At 35.3% G+C, this 14,625-nt stretch overlaps 4 protein-coding genes across 5 annotated transcripts; 3 read left to right on the forward strand and 1 right to left on the reverse strand.

Annotated features, from left to right (window-relative positions):
* Window positions 1–88: 88 nt before the first annotated feature.
* LOC123316504 (kelch-like protein 18) lies at window positions 89–3,136 on the forward strand. Its single transcript, XM_044902607.1, has 9 exons — window positions 89–384; window positions 444–715; window positions 878–1,066; window positions 1,124–1,291; window positions 1,343–1,476; window positions 1,532–1,754; window positions 1,812–2,090; window positions 2,146–2,253; window positions 2,315–3,136. The coding sequence occupies exons 1-9, from the start codon at window positions 229–231 to the stop codon at window positions 2,523–2,525; spliced, it is 1,740 nt and encodes a 579-aa protein (XP_044758542.1). The 5' UTR covers window positions 89–228; the 3' UTR covers window positions 2,526–3,136.
* Window positions 3,137–3,419: 283 nt separating this feature from the next.
* Window positions 3,420–6,410, reverse strand: LOC123316503 (NADH-ubiquinone oxidoreductase 75 kDa subunit, mitochondrial). Its single transcript, XM_044902606.1, has 8 exons — window positions 5,838–6,410; window positions 5,486–5,788; window positions 5,165–5,432; window positions 4,950–5,095; window positions 4,328–4,881; window positions 4,128–4,269; window positions 3,768–4,078; window positions 3,420–3,656 (listed from the first exon to the last, which is right to left on the reverse strand). Exons 1-8 carry the CDS (start codon window positions 6,145–6,147, stop codon window positions 3,510–3,512), a joined length of 2,181 nt encoding a protein of 726 aa, XP_044758541.1. The 5' UTR covers window positions 6,148–6,410; the 3' UTR covers window positions 3,420–3,509.
* Window positions 6,411–9,014: 2,604 nt separating this feature from the next.
* Window positions 9,015–11,581, forward strand: LOC123316828 (buccalin-like). Its single transcript, XM_044903076.1, has 3 exons — window positions 9,015–9,142; window positions 10,654–10,681; window positions 10,922–11,581. The coding sequence occupies exons 1-3, from the start codon at window positions 9,062–9,064 to the stop codon at window positions 11,491–11,493; spliced, it is 681 nt and encodes a 226-aa protein (XP_044759011.1). The 5' UTR covers window positions 9,015–9,061; the 3' UTR covers window positions 11,494–11,581.
* A 94-nt stretch (window positions 11,582–11,675) lies between these two features.
* Window positions 11,676–14,441, forward strand: LOC123316829. Of its 2 annotated transcripts, XM_044903078.1 has the most exons (6): window positions 11,676–11,776; window positions 11,849–11,899; window positions 11,967–12,044; window positions 12,406–12,976; window positions 13,696–13,822; window positions 14,338–14,441. In XM_044903078.1, exons 1-4 carry the CDS (start codon window positions 11,772–11,774, stop codon window positions 12,539–12,541), a joined length of 270 nt encoding a protein of 89 aa, XP_044759013.1. In that variant the 5' UTR covers window positions 11,676–11,771; the 3' UTR covers window positions 12,542–12,976; window positions 13,696–13,822; window positions 14,338–14,441. The 2 variants fall into 2 exon arrangements, with proteins under 2 accessions (XP_044759013.1, XP_044759012.1); XM_044903077.1 differs by lacking the exons at window positions 11,676–11,776; window positions 11,849–11,899; window positions 11,967–12,044 and having other exon boundaries at window positions 12,822–12,976.
* Window positions 14,442–14,625: the final 184 nt, after the last annotated feature.

Consider the following 14,625-nt stretch of genomic DNA (forward strand, 5'->3'; position numbering starts at 1 on the left):
TCAGAATTTTTTTAAATAAATTAATTTAAATTAGAGACTGTCTATGGTGAAGACGTCAGAGACACCTGTCTCTGACAGTTCTTCTGACACCATCTAACCTGAAAATCCAAAACAAACGTCAACAATCTGACAGTCCAGTGGATACTGATAAATAAACAATAAACTAATTATTCTGATTCTGATACAGGGTATAATTACCCTATCGTGAAAAAGTTGAAGCGGTAAAGAATGATGGACTGCGATGAGGGACCAGACATCCCTAAATATATTATTTCTATGAATAATCAGAATTTGGTTTTTCAACAAACAGATTTATTTCCTTCTGCTTTTCCCTGTATGGAGGAGATTAGAAGACAGGGTCGTTTATGTGATGTTATCCTTAAGGTAAAGCTTTGAAGTGTCAAAGTGCCTATTTGAGTAATTGCCAACCATAATTTTCCTAGGTTGATGGACAGTCATTCAGTGCCCACCGTATTGTCTTAGCATCCACTATTCCATATTTCCATGCTATGTTTACGAATGACATGATTGAGTCTAGAAGCAGGGAGATTGAAATGCAATGTATTGACCCTACAGCCTTGGAAGCTCTCATTAATTTTGCATATTCTGGAAAAGTTACTCTAGATCCCAGTAATGTGCAAAGTATTATGATAGGTGCTTCTTTCCTACAGTTATCAAAAGTTAGGGATGCCTGTGCAAATTACTTACTACAAAGGTTTGTATTCTCCTGAATTGCATGAAGAACACTAACCAAAATCATTGGTTACTGTAGGACAGGCAAACTTTTACATACAGAAGTTCTAAGAAACTCGTTGCTTGCCCTGGAGTAATCAAAGCCATTTTATCAGGATGTCATTAACAAATTCTCACCATATAGGTTACATCCTCAAAATGCATTGGGGTTTAGGGATTTTGCGGACTCCTTGGGATGTAATTCATTAGCTGAATCTGTAGATAAATATGTAGAAACATACTTCCATGAAGTTTCACAAAATGAGGAGTTTTTGAACCTACCAGTGACGGACGTGAAAAAACTGTTGAAGAAAAATGATCTCAGGGTTGAAAGGTATATAAAATGATTCAGTTCTTTCAAGTATTTATATTGCCACATTTTTTTTTTCAGTGAAGAACAGGTTTTTGAAGCTTGTATGCGTTGGGTTAAGTATAAAGAGAATAGAAAGGATTATTTACCAGAATTATTGGCACTAGTACGTTTACCCCTACTTTCCCCTCTTTATCTAACTGACAGAGTGGCATCAGAGGAACTTATACGGTACTCTTTTCAATGCCGGTAAGTTTAATATTGAAATTGAAATTTCCAAATTGAGTTTTATATTTGAAGTGATCTAATGGATGAAGCTAGAACATTCCACCTCATACCAGAGAGAAGATCTCTGATGCAAAGTTTCAGAACGAAACCAAGAGCTTCCGATATCAACGGTTTTATTTATGTTGTTGGAGGTCTTAATCGACATGGTAATTCTTCAAACGCTTGGTTATTTTTTCACAAACAAACTCATTTTATCTCCAGGTGATTCTTTGAATGATGTGGAATTTTTTGATCCACATACCAACCAATGGCAATTGGCTCCTTCTATGACAATGCTCAGATCTAGGTTAGGAGTTGCAGTGCTAAAAAGTCGACTCTATGCATTTGGAGGTTATAACGGGAAAGACAGGCTTTCAAGTGTTGAAATGTATGATGCTGTGAAAAAGGAGTGGTCTCTTGTAGCTCCCATGCAGTGTAAAAGGAGGTAACGGCTACTTGTTATATAAGTTTCTTTTCTTCCGTAAAAATCAATAATTTACAGTGCGTTAGCTGCGGCTGCCCTGGGAGATATCATTTATGTGTGTGGAGGATATGATGGAGTTACTTCATTGAGTTCTGTCGAGATGTATCACCCCAATACGAATACATGGTGTTCCTTGACACCAATGAACAAATCTAGGAGTGCCAGTGCTGTTATCTCGTGTCAAGGTTTTATTTACGCCTTGGGAGGCCATGATGGTTTGTCGATATTCGATTCTGTTGAAAGATTTGACCCAAACACTAATACTTGGACTGAAGTTGCTCCAATGCTGAAAAAGAGGTAAGTACGAAAGAATAATTGAAAAATAATTTTTACATGGTTGTTCACATTTCAGGTGTCGTTTGGGAGTTGCGGTTTTGGGTGGAAAAATCTACGCCTGTGGTGGTTATGACGGAAGTTCATTTTTAAGAACGGTGGAGAGGTATGATCCTGACACTAACAAGTGAGTATGGCGAGAATAGTGTCGATTTTTATTTAATTTTAATTGTATTCAATTATTCTAGGTGGACTTTCGTAGCTTCAATGAAATTTCAAAGGAGCAGAGTAGCTTTAACTGCCAACGCCTGTAAGTTGTGGGCTGTTGGTGGGTATGACGGTATTTCCAATCTTGTCAGCGTGGAAGTATACGACCCGAAGACTGACTCTTGGAATTTTGCTCCCGACATGATCGCCCATGAAGGGGGAGTCGGAGTAGGTGTTATAGCTGTGCCATAATCGATTACGCAGGTTCTGCAACCCTTAATGCTGTAATAAATTTGATGTGACGAATATTTGAATTATTTCACTGCATTCTATGGGCAGGACTTGAGTTCTTACTTTTCCAATAAATTTATTTGCTCAACGGAAATTTCTGATAGGTTCTACGATAAGTTTCAATACTGCCAATAGACTGTGCTAAAGATTGTTTTTCGCTGCAGGTTCTATGACAGTCTAGTATTATTCCACTGATCATGTACATATTTCTATTTTGTACTTTTTTTTTGTTGAATTTAGTATTCGAAGTTCGTTTCATTTGTAATGAAATAAGACGAAGGTTAAAATCTTTCCAATTCGGAATTTTAGTCTAGAATATCGCTGGATTAGTCTAGTCTGATGTTGACCATCGGAATAAATGTGATAATTTTCAAATGTATGTAATATTTACGGAATTGTAAAATGTATGAGATTTTCCATATTATTCGGGGGTTCTGTACATTGAACGTATTTCTCTGCCTCTGGGAATGATCTTTGCTTTCTGTTTGCTTATCGGATCTTGAACATCTGAAGAAAACTGTGAAAATATGTAAATTATACATATTTTGTAGCCAATAAAGGGATGTTTTTTATTTAGAATCCGTTACTTCAAAATCATATTTACAATTTTATGCTAGGTTATGTTAACCATAGACTAATTAACCCTTTATTAGTCTATGATGTTGACCTTTTGTAGGTCTGTTGGTTACTGTAGGGCAAAGATTGTAATCTTTGCTGTAGGGCTGGCAAAGCGTTTCTTCGTCTTAACCCAGCCTTTTATGGTGTGAAACCGCTTATTTTGAATTTTATTCAATTATGATCCGATTAGTTGTGAATTGGTCCCCATTAAAATAATATAAATATCATATTATGTCTTTTTATTGAAGCGCCTTCATAGCCTTTGCTCTTATATTTTACAAAACAATTTACAATTGTGTATTTATTCTAGAACATACTTCTATAATTTCAATATTTTGATTCTTTCTGTTTCATTACGGCTTGTACACATTTCGCCATTACAGTTGAAGCTCTGCTTATGGAGTCTGTCATATAGTAATCTTTCAGTTCTTTAATCTTTACATCGATCGGACCATCATCAACCAACTTCTTGTCCTAGAAAAATATTTATTTATAAATTTCAACGGTTTTCTCTGGTTAACCTATATTTGATGTCAGGCCATAGCACTTACCCAAGAATTATCTGTGGAAAATATATTATCTTACCTGCAAAAGTTGGGCAGCTTGTTTGAAGTAGTTAGCGCCCTCAACCTCTCCGTACCTGGTCAAATGTGGCGCTACCTCATTCAACCTACTCCTAATTTCGTTCAAATCGTCGTATGGTAATTTCATCCCAATGATTTCAGACAACGCTCTAATAATTTTCCAATCTTCCTTAGCCAAGCCTGGTGGACTGACTGCAGGCAACGTTTGTTGAGCTCTACCTTCGGTGTTGACGTAGGTGGCTTGTTTTTCCGTATAAGCTGCACCGGGCAAAACAGCATCAGCTATGCTGGCACCTTGATCTCCATGATGACCTGAAATAAATTTCATGTAATTTTGGTACCCGATTCATCATTATCGTACCTTGATAAACGATGAAACAGTCTTGAGGCAAATCTTCCTTATTTATTGCTCCTTCATCGGCCCCAATCAAAAACAGTACTTTCGGTTTGGCTTGACGGATTTTTTCAATACCAGGCGTATAACCAATGTCCAAAGCGGCAACCTAAAATGAAATTTTTCGTGTAAATAAGAAACAAATTCTACCCAAATGGAATAATTACCTGACTAGCAACTTTGTGTAAGATGTTCAAAGATTTCCAACCCTCTGGTTTGTTTGGAAGTTGTGCAGAGATGGACTGAACCGTTGAGAGAATTGCAGCTCCGTCAGGTCTCTTCAAGAGATCCGCTCCAACAATTATCAACGGTTTCTTTGCGTTCTTCAGAATCTTACAGAAGGGACTTGTACCTTTAGCTACGTCGTTTATTGCCTTTGAACTGTTACCCAAATGGTGGTATTCGTAGGGTAGATCGACCTTGGGGCCAATAACTGCTACCTCGGCCTCATTATAGCGGTAAGTTTTCAATATGCGGGTGTTTAAGAGAGGAGCCTCGAATCTTGGGTTTGTACCAATGAGAAGAATCGCATCTGCTTCTTCCGCACCCTGTATTTTATCATTCAACAAGTAAGATGATCTCAGATCAGTGCCCGAACCATCCATTGGGAATACATGTTCAGTGCAAGTCAACTCGGAGTCGCAACGATTCAACAAGTCCTTGACAGCCACAAGGGTTTCAGCATCTGCCATTCCGCCAGCGATAGCGGCAACATTGGGTCCTGAAATGAAAAATGAACATATTTATATTCGACAATTTTAAGCATATCGAACAGTTCTTCAGACTCACCTGCCTGTTGAAGAACTTTTCCAACTGTCAGAAGAGCGACTTCCCAATCTACTGGAGTCAACTGATTTTTATTATCTTTCAACATGGGAGTAATAAGACGTTGCCTTTTCAGGCCATCATATGCGAACCTAGCTTTATCTGCTAACCTTGAATGAAACCGTCAGTAAATTTACAAAATAACTATATATATTATTATTTCCATGGTTTGAACTCACCATTCTTCATTGATTTCTTCATTTAATCTAGGCAGGATACGTAATACCTCATTTGTTCTAGTAGAAACTACAATATTAGAACCTACAGCATCCAAAACATCTATCGAATCAATCTTTCTTATTTCCCACGGTCTAGCGGTAAAACTATAGGGTTTACTAGTTAGGGCTCCAACAGGGCAGAGATCAATCACATTTCCAGATAATTCCGACATGAATAACTTTTCAACATAGGTGCCAATTTGCATGTCTGAACCACGACCAGTAGTTCCTAAATTAAAACAGTTCATAAAATTTTTTCAAAATACCACACTTAGACTTCACCTAAATCATCGATACCAGCGACTTCAGAAGCGAATCTTATGCATCTGGTACAATGAATACACCTGGTCATAACTGTTTTAATCAAAGGTCCTAGGTCTTTATCCTCCACAGCTCTCTTTCCAGAAAAATGTATATCAGTGAATCTTGATCTGTCTGAGCCAAATGCCATCGACTGATCTTGTAGATCACATTCTCCACCTTGATCACAAATAGGGCAATCCAAAGGGTGATTGACCAGTAGGAATTCCATAACACCTTCACGAGCCTTCTTGGTCATTTCAGAGTTAGTCTTAATACGCCATCCTGAAATAGATCTTGCAGATTTCATATAAATTTGTTATTCCTAACTGACCTTTCATTACTGGCATAGCACAAGCTGCAACCGGTTTAGGTGACTTTTCAACTTCAACCAAGCACATACGGCAATTTCCGGCCACTGCAAGTCTTTCATGATAACAAAATCTAGGTATTTCCACACCAATTTGGGCTGCTGCTTGTAAGACGGTGGTTCCTGGTTCAACTAAAACCGACTGATCATCGATGAAGACTTCAATTTTTTCTGGCTTTTTAGCAACATCAGAGCTGGTTCTACAAGTGACTGCTAAATATTTGGAGCTTATTTTCGATCCACTAAGTATCTTGCTAACAGTGGAACGCAACATATTTAGGACTTATAAGATATATCACAAAAAATATTATATAATGGCCTAGGAAGGCACTCTAGTCATAGCAGATTGGTTTCACTATTTCCAACCAGACCTACAATATTATGAGGTTATGTTGAGTTTTCTCTTCAGTGAAAAATTTTTCTCGATTGAAGAATACGTATTTTGGAAAACTGAAAATTTTCTTTTCATCCAAATCAGGACCACACTGACCACAGAAAAATCAGAAAATCAGCTGTTTTGAAGAAGATTTGACATTAGAGAGGTTGCCTCGTTTGATAGTGACGAATGACATCTCTGTGTCTTGTGTCATCTCTGGCGGTAAATTACAAAAAAGCTCTGAAATATTCGCAAATCTAACATTTATTTGAAAAATAAATTATATGAGAAAACTTGATAGCACCTAGCACCTAAAAAACATTTTTATTTTTAGGGTTCACCACCCCTAAACATACTGCATGTAAAACATGCTGAATATTTTTCAATGTTGATGGATAAGCCTGCAGGCGCAAAACATATTGCATTATAATAATACAGAATTATATTTTTTCGTTACGGTTCTGTAGAAATGTGGGCAAGCAGCTCAGATATCCACTCATTGATCACTCCGTTTTTGTTTGAATACTATTAAGATAATTTAAGTTTATTGGTTTTGATTTTAGGCATAGTGAGTACTCAAAGATAAAATATATGAGGTAGGCAATCAATAAAAAATTCAGGATTCACTACCGTTCGCCCTATACATATGTTTCAACAGTGTGAATAATCTCGATTATACATATAATGCTATCATCCATTAAAATTTGTTGATCTTATAAAAATGTATCGGGAAACATTGACTTATAATCAATCTCGAAAGAACAAGTTTTTTCTGGATAGGTATCAATTTGTTCAAGAAAATCTTAGAGAAAGGTCAGAGCACAATTTCCTCAAGAGCGCAAAAAAATCAGCTGAAGATACGCGGTGCACGAAACCAAAAAAAAAATCTTTAGATTATCGCTAATATTTTTTTACTTTTTGCGAGATAATTTATTTGTATGAGTAAGTAACCTTAAAAATGTTCCAATCTTTGGAACTGGTAATACGTCAGAAAAACAGGAATATTTCAAATTCACACTGCTGAAGATATCACCAATATTAGTGGACCAGAGTCGCGCAACAGATTTAAAAAAAAACTATAATTAAATACGTGAAAGTGGGCATTTAAGCTGAAAGGTGTTCATGGGCTATTATCCAATAATTTTCGACCTACATCGTCCATAAACCCTATCTTATGAGCCTGTCTCTTAAATCGAACTTTTTTTTTCATTTTAAAAGATATTCTGTAATGAGGTGGTTAATTTTCTGGATCAATAATATAATCTCACCTAAGGTGCCAGTATGAACAGGGTTTGGAAAATATCGATCTATACCCAGACTAGCTACTGGAGCAGGTGCGTGTTTGTTGGGATATGCGGGCTTGTTTTTGGATATGTTAAGAGGATTTGACTACCTATATGAAGTTTGATTTGGTAGGTCGGATATTGCATATAATATAACTTAGGAATTAGAGGTGTTTTCTTGTATTGATTGGATTATTTCCCTCTACCTCTAGGAGAAATGAAAAAGACAATATCCTAGCTAGAGGATGCTTTTTATGGTTTTTATTTAAAGTTGTTACTATTGTTTAATAAATTGAAGAATTAAGGAGTAGAATTTTATTTTTTTCAGCAAGAAATTCTTGTGAATATAGGAAAAACTGATTGCGATTGATTTTGATCGAATAATTTAGTAGATGATGAGCATTTTTGCCAGAGCAGTTCATCTAAAAACTGCGCTTAATAGCTGGGGATTTTCGTGGGTATGGCGTGGACTACACTACTGACATATTAGAGAAACTTTTGAGCAAATCTTTTAGTTTTTTAATCTACGTTTATAACAACCTTTGTAAAGATCTTGACTTCACAATGGTTCACTTTATATTCTCACGTCATTTTTGGGAAAGCTTTTAAGATTTTGTTCGATATATCACATCAAGAAAATAATAATATCGTTTTTCTGCAATGGGGTGTTCATACAAAAGCAAACAGAGTAATCCTATAAAGAAAAGTGTTAATTATCATAGCTACAGCAGAGATTGCACAGTTATTAAAAGAGGAAATTTGGAACATATGCCACAGTATATAACAATTGGCCACCAATTCTTGAAGGGTATATCAATTAAGTACAACATGCCTATCAAATATGAAATTATTATATCTTTATATATTCAAGAAACAGCAACTGATTCGACGATTAAGGAATCTGCTTAAATCAGTTTAAAAATCGACTGCTAGGGCTATTTGTTCATAACTTTTTGTTGAACAAAAAAGCTAAAAAAATAAAAAATAGGTAAAGACAGTATAGCATCGTATGGAGCGAAGATCAACAATTTCAGAGAAACTTTGATGGATAAAAATTTATCTATATCAGAGAAAAACACCAGAAAATTACCATAGTGTTACATTTTAAACTTTTATGTGTTTTATAACTCATATTTTGGATCTTCTGCCGATATTTTATGTAGCTACATAATCTTCAACCCATATAGGGCCTTAATTTTTGACGATAATGAATCGAATACGGAAAACAAACTCTTTCAAAAACGGATCAAGATTGTGAACTTTTCCATTTGAAGGAAATGCACCAGACAGACGGTAGTTTAATCTCCTAAAACTTACTCGTATCAGAGTTCAATCAAGTTTCACATCATCTAGCTGTTATCCATTGTGAAAAAGAGACTATTGGAGTGAAGGGAGTAGGTAGTGGTAGGAGTAATCCCCTGATTGGCCCTCGGGATATGACGTTTTCAGGGAAAATTGAATGGGACCAACTATATATATAGTGCCAACAGGTTTTTCACTCACCTGTTTCCCGATTTTTCCCGTCGAAGATGATGATCAACGTAACTTTCACCCTCCTTGCCCTTTTGGCTGTTTATACTTCGTGTGTGCCGATGTACAACAGAAGAGAGGTGAGTTTTAGAGGTTTTTAGGACCTAAGTCCTATTTTGATATAAGGAAATTATTTTTTTCCTCATCATTTAGCTTAACTAGTTGGAAATTCGGCAATAAAAGAAAATATATATGTATTGGCGGATTTAACACATTCCGAAGAAGGTTTTTCATTCAGTATACATCGCGAAGAAATTCAGCATTTCCATACAAACGCCTACAGGACCTTTTCGACTCCAAATAAAGCAGAGATTAAAATTAAATTTTCATGAAACACTCTGTAGATATAGAAAAAAGTTTTTTGACTATGTAGTTTTGAACAGTCTGGATGACGTGTCGCTGATACACTGTTTTTTTATAGATCCTTTCCAATAATGTGAATCGAGAAATATTTTAATGTTTTTCCAAAGGGATTTTTTATAATACCTCTGGTATATTACTTCATAAAAACGCTCGGGATATAGATTAGTGGCATAAGATACAAAATATCATTTGTTATCCGAAAACATTGTCATCCTAGATTTTTCATATTTCACACTATGAAAATTAAGCCAGCAAAAATAAAATTTAAAAGATTTGAAGATAAATAGGGGGAATATTACAGGACTTATTTATGAAATTCTGAATATTCATTGAGCGTAAAAGACCCTCTATAGGATTCAAATTGTCTTATTCTGATTGATTTAATTCATGAAGATTTCATCCAAAGTATGACACACATTTTTCTTGATATCCTTTTATTTTATTCGTTTCATTTTAATCTTCATTTTGAACACAATTTGGATTTTGTTTGTATGTGGAGAGTTGTTCACACTTTACACTATCCCTAGTTTTCCAAATCATCTGTTCTCAGAATGTATTGTTTTCTTCACAAAGCTCAAAGTTTTTTCCATAATATTTCTCAGTATTATGGACTAAAACGATGAATATATTTTTTATCACAAAACGTACGATGTGTAATTGTCTCTTTTACATCAGATGAGAAAAGAGGAATTATTGAGCAAAATATCTTGCTCAAGCAGTGAATATCCATATTGCAAAATGTCGCAAATAACATATTCAATATTCCTACTTTCGAAATAAGATATGCATTCCCAAATGCTCTTTATATGCACGTCCTATTTGCCTGTGGGAAGAAGTTGGATGATCCAGGAAATGGGAAAACTGTGAAACACGATCCCCTTCAAGATAAACATGAGGTTGACTCGAATAAGAAATCCGAAACGTGCAGCGATAAACGTACCTCACCTGATATCCGGCTATTCGCCTGTTTATTCGAGTGAAAAATCATCTAATCAAGTATTCGATCCTCCATTATTCGGATCGAACTCAAATACTCACTTTTCGGAATAAATTGATTGAACAATTGGCGGATGCGCTATATACTTTGTATTCTATGATGGCTGCTTATCCTTTACCGACTTTCCATGGGAATCATGCAAGTCCACGGATCTATTCATGATGTTTATATACAGAATGTTTCAATTCTGTAATATAATATTTTCAGCATTAACGACTTGATTTTTTTCAGGAATACCTAAGAGAACTTGCAGCTATTGGTAAGTTGAAATGAAATGCATGTATGTACAAAATTTTTTGTTATATAAGTGTTAGTCTTATCTTTGATTATTCAACTCCTGAGGGTTGATACTCAATGGTTTTATATACCTAAATATCTCTGTTAATGAAATATCTGCGACAATGTTCCATCATGCTGTAAATTGCTATATATACGTGTGAAGTAAGTCAGTTCACGTTCTAAATTACTTTTTAGTTCCTTATGAAAAACGTATTTACAGACAAAACCGATGCGGAGCATTCAAAAAATATGAAAAAAGACGTATTGGACAGCGACAATGAAAACGGAAATGGCAGAATTTTCGTAATCAACTTAAATAATGATCTTTTATTGAAAAAAATCATTGACGATGAGGAAGATGCTATCTTGCATGCTATCTCGGACGGTGATATTCCAAGAAACGACATCGTAGATGAATTGTCAGTTGGAGTTATGACTAAAAAAGATTCCAGTAGTTCCAACATGGATATGCTCAGAAAAAGGGCATTGGACAGTATTGGTGGAGGAGCTCTTTTGGGGAAAAGAGCACTTGATAGTATTGGTGGAGGAGCTCTTCTGGGAAAACGGGCTCTGGATAGGATTGGTGGTGGGGCCCTTTTGGGGAAAAGGGCTTTGGATAGTATTGGTGGTGGAGCTCTTCTAGGGAAAAGATCACAAGAGTTTTTGGAGAAAAGAGCCCTGGATAGTATTGGTGGGGGAGCTCTCCTAGGAAAGAGAGCGTTGGATAGTATTGGTGGAGGAGCATTATTAGGAAAGAGATCTTCTCAGAATTCAAATATGTTTTTAGTGTAAAGGGTTTTGATTCTCCGATCGATTGCATGAAATAAATGTGTATTATATAATGTTCTGATCTATAATGTAAAATAAATGATTTTATAAGTATTTTCGTTTCAGTTCTAGTAGTTTGAGTAAATCAGTTTTCTTTGTCTATTAACTGTATGTAAATTAATGAAAATAATCAATTTGATCTCAAAGTTCAGCCAGCTAAGGAAAATACATCACTGTTGAAAAAACGAACTTATGGATCTCTCAGTCTTGGAGGATCTTATGGGACTTCTAAGAGAGGCGATATGAGGTATGAATTCTAGACAGTTTTATCTTCTGTATATATTGTGCTCATGTTTAAACAATGAAATTTTATTGAAAGCTTGCTCAGATTGGGTTCTGGTTTTGGAAGAACGTCTAGAGGAGTCGTCAGGTACTGACAAAAATTAAAGTTTTCGGATCGCATAGTTTATTGTTCAATATCTTTTCCTCTATTTCAGGACAGATGATATAGAAGTAGTGCCACGTAAATTCGAAGAAATTCCTGAAAGTTATTTGAGGAATAGAAATAACGTTCCGTGAGTTTACTCTGTTTTATGTGTGCTTTTTTATATTCTAACACCTGGTGAATTTCATCAAGTATCGGCCACATCTGTTCAAAATTCAACAGTTTCTGTTGCTGTCTATTAAATTTTCTCGTGAAAGTCTCGTGTATGTACTTACATACTTCTTTTTTAGGAAATGTGTTATTAAGCTTGTGTTTTTTCTGAATAGCAGCTTATTTTAACTTTTAAGTCTAAAACTTTCACAATTATTACTTAATTTTCACAACTTCCATCATTGCTTTAACTGGAAGTAAGAGAATACGAATATATCGAAGGAGATGAAGTATTTCCCAATATTTGTGATTCGGAATCTAAGGAAGAAAAATTCTTTCAGTCGCATTTTCGTCGAGCCAGCCAGCTTGAACGAACTCTTCGATTCAGACAAGTTCGTTTCTGGATCCAGCAATGGCAGGACGTCAGAATACGGTTCCAGAACTTTTCCATCAGAAGAATTCAATCAGGCTGATTGAATCGATCGTCCAGAGTAGACTTCAACAGATGAAACGTCTCAATCTATTACGCGTCAGTGGATGAAATAAAAACGTTGTTCTCTCCTACAGCCTTTCTTTTACAAACGAAAAGGTGTACACGCATCAGAGGAAAAGACATTATTGAATTGCTATTTTCTCCCTTTGTATTTCACGTAATGTTCCCGATTATGAGGCAATAAATTCATAGAGTGACCAATTTTTATTTACCACTATAAAAAAGCCAATCACCTGCGATATTAATCGAGCTATTTAATTGTTCTCAACTGGACGAAAGGATTAATGAATTCTTTTAAACAGCATTTACTCACTTCGATATGAAATACGTTCAAGTAATCACATTTTTCATTTCTTTTGCTGTTATTTCGGTGTACTCAGCTCAGTGGAAAGCACTTCCTAACGCCAACTTCCTACAAGGTAATAATTCAACTTAAGGGTTATTCTTTGACTTGTACAAATATTTCAACAGTAGATTTTTGAGGTCAGAAAAAACGCTTTTTTCCTTTGCCACTTTTTCTGAATTGGTTCGGTTCTAAAGATACAGGCTGTTGAAAAACCATAAAAAGTTCTATCTCACAAACGGTTTCATCGAATGAAATGAATTTCGGAATATAGTTTTTCATTTATTTGATGAATCTTTTTCGAACACAAGATATCACCAACGTCTTCCAGTTTTCTCATTATGATCATTCAAGGAACCCAACTCTTCAAACTTCAAACTAAGTTGCACGCTATATCTAATGAATATTTGAACGTTTTGTAAAATAAAAGTTTTTTTTATATTTTCTCGTATAATGTTCATAAATAAAAATACCTGTGATATTCGGAAAATTGGCCACTTTGGCTGAATGCAAATCCGTTTAAAGGATCCACAGATGAGTAGTCTCATAGATTTGGCTGAGGAGAATTTTATTTTTCCAGAGGTGGCATAGCTCATTATGAAAACTTAAAATGGCTGCAACTTTTCATCAGGGCGGAATCGAAAAAAATTATATAGGAAAATATTGTTTGTTTCTACCTCAAGAATCTTCTATTAGAAAATTTGTACAAGTCAAAGACTCACCCAGTATATGGTGAACTGACGAAAAAAATTCGCAATTCTCTGGGTTTTTGGACATTTTGGGATATGTTTTTAGGCAGAACAGGTGAATGCTATGACTCCCTAATGCAGATAGGCTATATGAAGACCGGTGAATCGAAGACAAATCAAGGATCGTGCGTGAAAGTGAATTGTTTGGTGGATGGAAGTATTTCTTATTATGGGTAATAATGAGATGAATTCTACAAGTATCTAGCGATTTCACTGATGAGGGGAGATTTTTATGACTAGTGAAACTGAATGCAGACGAAAAAACAGAAAATACTGATTAGAAAATTGATAAGCTCAGGTGACAATAGGTATATTCTGGACCAATATATGGAGGGTCTCTAGCCACCATAAAATGATAGATCAAAACATCTTCATCATTTGAAATTTTGATCTTTTCGAACATATTCCTAGAAACTTCAGCTCAAACTTTTACGTATTGAAAAAAACCGGAAATTTGTAATATTCACATTGAAACCGGAGCTTTTACATTTGTTTTTCGAATTGTAGGTACAGTTTCATTGAGCATTTATAAATATTTATGGGGAATATTTTAAATGGCTGGTATACATCAACCCAAAAAATTTTTTGAATCTAAATTAACGCAGGTGAAACCGCGGTGTAGGTTCACTAAGAGTTGATATAATTTTTTCTCTCTTCGGGGGAATGCATAATCATTCAATTATTTCAGGTGTCCAGCACTCATGAATTGCGGATCTTACACTGCAGATAGTTCTAAACCATATCCTTATTGTTGTCCTATATGTTTGCGAGAATAAATATTTGAAATATTAAGTGTTTGCTCTTCCTCTGACCCAATTTTTTTTGCTGTATTGTGATCTGAAGCCAAAAACAAGTTTTCCTCATCTTCCTCGGTATTATAGTTAAGTATAGTATGGTAAAAAATATTTTGTGGCCATTGAAAGTGGAGGAATCGTATAGGGATTGAATAAAGTTGAAATTTTCTCTTATACAGACG

Source organism: Coccinella septempunctata, chromosome 7, assembly GCF_907165205.1.
Source record: "Coccinella septempunctata chromosome 7, icCocSept1.1, whole genome shotgun sequence".
In the NCBI taxonomy this organism is placed as follows: domain Eukaryota; kingdom Metazoa; phylum Arthropoda; class Insecta; order Coleoptera; family Coccinellidae; genus Coccinella; species Coccinella septempunctata.

Bases quoted from the DNA above. Each gene is read 5' to 3' on its own strand.
- LOC123316828 (XM_044903076.1), top strand. From the start codon at position 9,062: ATGATGATCAACGTAACTTTCACCCTCCTTGCCCTTTTGGCTGTTTAT. The intron at 9,143-10,653 runs GTGAGTTTTAGA...GATTTTTTTCAG, and splicing joins CGATGTACAACAGAAGAGAG to GAATACCTAAGAGAACTTGC. The intron at 10,682-10,921 runs GTAAGTTGAAAT...ACGTATTTACAG, and splicing joins AAGAGAACTTGCAGCTATTG to ACAAAACCGATGCGGAGCAT.
- LOC123316504 (XM_044902607.1), top strand. From the start codon at position 229: ATGATGGACTGCGATGAGGGACCAGACATCCCTAAATATATTATTTCT. The intron at 385-443 runs GTAAAGCTTTGA...TAATTTTCCTAG, and splicing joins TATGTGATGTTATCCTTAAG to GTTGATGGACAGTCATTCAG. The intron at 1,477-1,531 runs GTAATTCTTCAA...TTTTATCTCCAG, and splicing joins TGGAGGTCTTAATCGACATG to GTGATTCTTTGAATGATGTG.
- LOC123316503 (XM_044902606.1), bottom strand. From the start codon at position 6,147: ATGTTGCGTTCCACTGTTAGCAAGATACTTAGTGGATCGAAAATAAGC. The intron at 5,096-5,164 runs GTGAGTTCAAAC...GTTTCATTCAAG, and splicing joins GAAGAAATCAATGAAGAATG to GTTAGCAGATAAAGCTAGGT. The intron at 4,270-4,327 runs GTAATTATTCCA...ATTTCATTTTAG, and splicing joins TACACAAAGTTGCTAGTCAG to GTTGCCGCTTTGGACATTGG.
- LOC123316829 (XM_044903077.1), top strand. From the start codon at position 12,877: ATGAAATACGTTCAAGTAATCACATTTTTCATTTCTTTTGCTGTTATT. The intron at 12,977-13,695 runs GTAATAATTCAA...ATATGTTTTTAG, and splicing joins TAACGCCAACTTCCTACAAG to GCAGAACAGGTGAATGCTAT. The intron at 13,823-14,337 runs GTAATAATGAGA...CAATTATTTCAG, and splicing joins GGAAGTATTTCTTATTATGG to GTGTCCAGCACTCATGAATT.